This window comes from Pygoscelis adeliae, unplaced genomic scaffold (assembly GCF_000699105.1).
Source record: "Pygoscelis adeliae isolate BGI_AS28 unplaced genomic scaffold, ASM69910v1 Scaffold314, whole genome shotgun sequence".
Taxonomy (NCBI): Eukaryota; Metazoa; Chordata; class Aves; order Sphenisciformes; family Spheniscidae; genus Pygoscelis; species Pygoscelis adeliae.
This window is the reverse complement of record NW_008824668.1, coordinates 927,672-931,142: the sequence shown is the minus strand read 5'-3', so window position 1 is coordinate 931,142 and position 3,471 is coordinate 927,672. Positions and strand designations below refer to the sequence as shown.

The following is a 3,471-nucleotide window of genomic DNA, read 5'->3' as shown; positions in this document are numbered from 1 at the left end:
ATTTCTCTGGCACTGAGGACCAGTAAGAAGGGGACACCAAATCTTGGTGTTACGTTTTTTTTGCTGCCCAGTCAACAACCGGGGACTCAGCGGAGGACGACAGCAACTACTGTCCCAGAAGAGCAACCCAACACCTCACGACGGGCTTGGAGCACCTCCTAGTGCAGAAACAACCCCCGCCCAAGGAGACGGAGCACGTGCCACTTCGGTGCGCGACGCCATGGCCTCCAGGTCACCAAGGATGCTAGCACTCCAAAGGATAATACTGTGCTTTAATGTTTTAGAGACAATGGACTTTTACGCGGTACAACAGCGGGCTGTATGTACTATACATATATACACACTGGTTGTAGTTAAAGCTTGTGTATTTGAACAATACCAATGTTCAAAAAAAAAAAAAAAAAATAATGCACCAAGTCTTACAACAACAAAAATGTGAACAAAATCCAAGGCCACAAGTATAGAGAGGTATGTTTTAAGGACTACGGGTCACATGGAAATAGAAAACAGCGGTGGCGCAATGCAAACTTTATCCTGAATAGAGATAAGTGGTTAAAATGCAACTTTTCGTTACCTCAGGAGCAAGACACTGTTTTACAGAGACTTAATTTCCAAACTAAAGCAAGGAAGAGAAACAAATGTACTAGCGCGTGCCCCTTTGGTCCTCAAATTCTCTTTCCAGTCGTTGAGCTAAAAAGAGAAAGAGCTTTACTCTGAACTTCAGGCAAGAAAGATTTAAGGCTTTTCAGCTGGGTACATGTACTGAACTGGAAAGCGGCAATACCTGCTCTCAATCATTTAAGGAAAACAAATGCCATAGAGTTAGCGCATTCTAGAAATGTGCAATACATACCTTGTTTACACTAGCAGACAAACACTCTTACAGCACCTAACTCTACAGAATCCAGGACAGAGGATATTATAAAAGATTTTTCCAATAATGCTGTGAAGGTCATCAAGGTAAAATTAGTATAATTAAACGCATGAGGTTGTTGTTCTTGAAAGTTCTTTAGGCCCAATGGAAATTTGACCAGACATGATTTTCATTTCGTTTCCAACACGGGTTGAAGCAAGAGACAGGAATGTTGGTTAAGATCGAGCTTGCCAGACCAGGCACTGCCTTTTAGGTTAGCGTACAGAACATCTTGGAGTCATACTGGGCGAAGCAGATACGCCTATGGGAACCTGCATTGTGGGCATCCGACAGCCTGGCTGACATTTTATTTTTTAAGTTTTGTCTCCTGTGCTTAGTTGGAGAAGGGTGGTTTTCATTTGCGCCTCATGTTTTCCCAATTAAGAGTTACAAAACACCCATTAAAATTGTAACAAAGTAGAAGAAGTTCAGCCAAGTCCAGCTGACTGAAACTTTTTGTACCAATACTGCCACATACAGCGGTTGCCACATACGCAGAAAAAAGTGGTTGAATTCATTTTGATGGCCCTGGAAATGCTTTTCTCAATTGCTCTTACGAAATAAGTTCTTGCCATTTCAGGTTACTTTGCCCCGAAACGACCTGCCGTCAGGCAGGAGAGGTACAGTGTGCTGCGTTCAGGATTTCAGCGCTCACCTTTGGTCCAACATCTATGAGACGCAAATCTTGAAATACTTGAAGAGAAATCTTCATTTTCAGATTATCAGACTAGATTGAGCTTCTCAGTCTAACCCATGGAAATCCAAGAAGGAAAGCTCAAGATATAAACATCATTAAAAACCTCTTTGGCTCCCTTAGCACTTTGCAGACAGGCTCTGGGGTTTTTTTTCCTCCCCTCTGTTAAAGTTTGCTTAAAAATAGTAAGAAACTGACAGTTAAAGTGGTCAGACATTTCGAGGCACAGAGAAGAAGGTGCATAAAACCCTTTATACTGAGATAAGACTGTGCCCCAAATAATTTAGAAGTTAATTCCCTGCGCGTTAAGAGGCTAGGAAAAGCGTGTGTGTGTTTGAGAAATTTAAAACAAAAAAAAAAACCCACACAAAAAAGGAGGGTTAATACTAGCAAGAATATAAAACACCGCCAGAGGTAACATCTCAAAGAGGTATAACGTACATATCCAGATATTGAAACAGCCACTGCAGGACTTGTAATAAAATATAGCCAGAGATAATTGAGGACCACCCTTTCCAGCAGAGGTACAGTATTTGCAGCGTAAGTGGTCTTACAAGGATCCACAGCCTTTCGATCGTTTCCTGTGCTGCTCCATATTTATTCTAATAAACATAACTATTTCATAAATATCCATTTCACCCCCAAGCCCTGCTCTTGTCCTAACAGCAGCATATTCTGCATTGCAGATGGAAAAACATTTCCAAAACCCTGTTCGTAGCTTGTAATTCTGTGACATCAGCATCATTGGAAATCCAGGAGAAGCCTACCTTATTGTTACATTTTTCATTTGCCATCAGAAGTCTTTTACTGCACAAAGACTATGACAACAATTCACAACAATTTAGTTTAAAAGTGAGATGTAGGAACAAGTAAGAACAGACAGTGACACCGGACAGAACAATCTCCAGAGTGCGTTTAGAGGGTAACACAGTTTTAGCTCCTGATGAGTGTCAAGAATTCTTCACGGGTCTTTGGATCTTCCCGGAATACCCCCAACATTGTGCTGGTTACTGTTTTACTGTTCATTTTCTGTACCCCACGCATGACCATACACATATGCCTAGAAGAAATGAGAGAGGAGTCAATAAATCAGGCATACTCAAAAGAAAGAAGTAATCCCACAGAGAGAGAGGCTTCTTACACGGTCACGTTAAATTCTGGGGAAGGGACAAAACCTCCACCTCCAGAAGGGACATCTGTCAGTGGTACCTCAGCTGTCCTCTGGAGAAAAGAGTCAAGTTCCCAGCCCCCTGCCTTCTCTCCTCTGATCCTAGGAAAAGCCCCCCTTTCCAAGGTGCATTCTGATCACGGGGACGTGCCCGTTGCTAGTCCCAAGCTTTGGTCTACTTGAGGAAGTAGAAGGCGCACTGAGGCGGAGCATGGCCCCAGCGCAACCGGGACCGCTGACCACACTGCCAGCTGCCACATCTCTGCAGCGGATAAGGCAGGCCCCCGTTTTAAATGGCTCCAACCCACCAGGCCATTTCGCTGAACGGGCAAGGATCACTCCCTGCCTCATAAACAAGCACGGCACACAGCTACCGCTGCCAAAGAGGCAGCGCACAACAGCTCTACAGCACACAGCTGGAATCACGCGCGGCCCGTACGCCACCGCAGAGCAGCTCAGCGTAACTTACGTAGCTTCAATAACCACTCCAACTCCAGCGGGCTGTAAGGCTTCTGTGATGGCTATTGCAATTTGTTTGGTAAGGCGTTCCTGGACTGAAAGAACAACAGGGAGTTCAGATGCAGTGTTAAATCGGACTAGCGTCAACGCACCACCACTGTCTGGATAGCAACATTGCATCCTCACTTCCAAGTCTGCCTCTTCCCCACCACCACCATCCACCCACCCCCCCACCCG

The 3,471-nt window shown here is 44.5% G+C and overlaps 1 protein-coding gene across 1 annotated transcript in view; it reads right to left on the bottom strand.

The window, feature by feature from the left end:
* Positions 1–2,393: 2,393 nt before the first annotated feature.
* Positions 2,394–3,471, bottom strand: part of GCH1 (GTP cyclohydrolase 1) — a 15,737-nt gene continuing 14,659 nt past the window's right edge. The window contains exons 6-7 of the mRNA XM_009322919.1: positions 3,245–3,329; positions 2,394–2,667 (exon numbers count right to left, since the gene is read on the bottom strand). Coding sequence (XP_009321194.1) covers positions 2,541–2,667; positions 3,245–3,329 — 212 coding nt within the window. The 3' untranslated portion in view covers positions 2,394–2,540. The remainder of the gene's footprint in view (positions 2,668–3,244; positions 3,330–3,471) is intronic.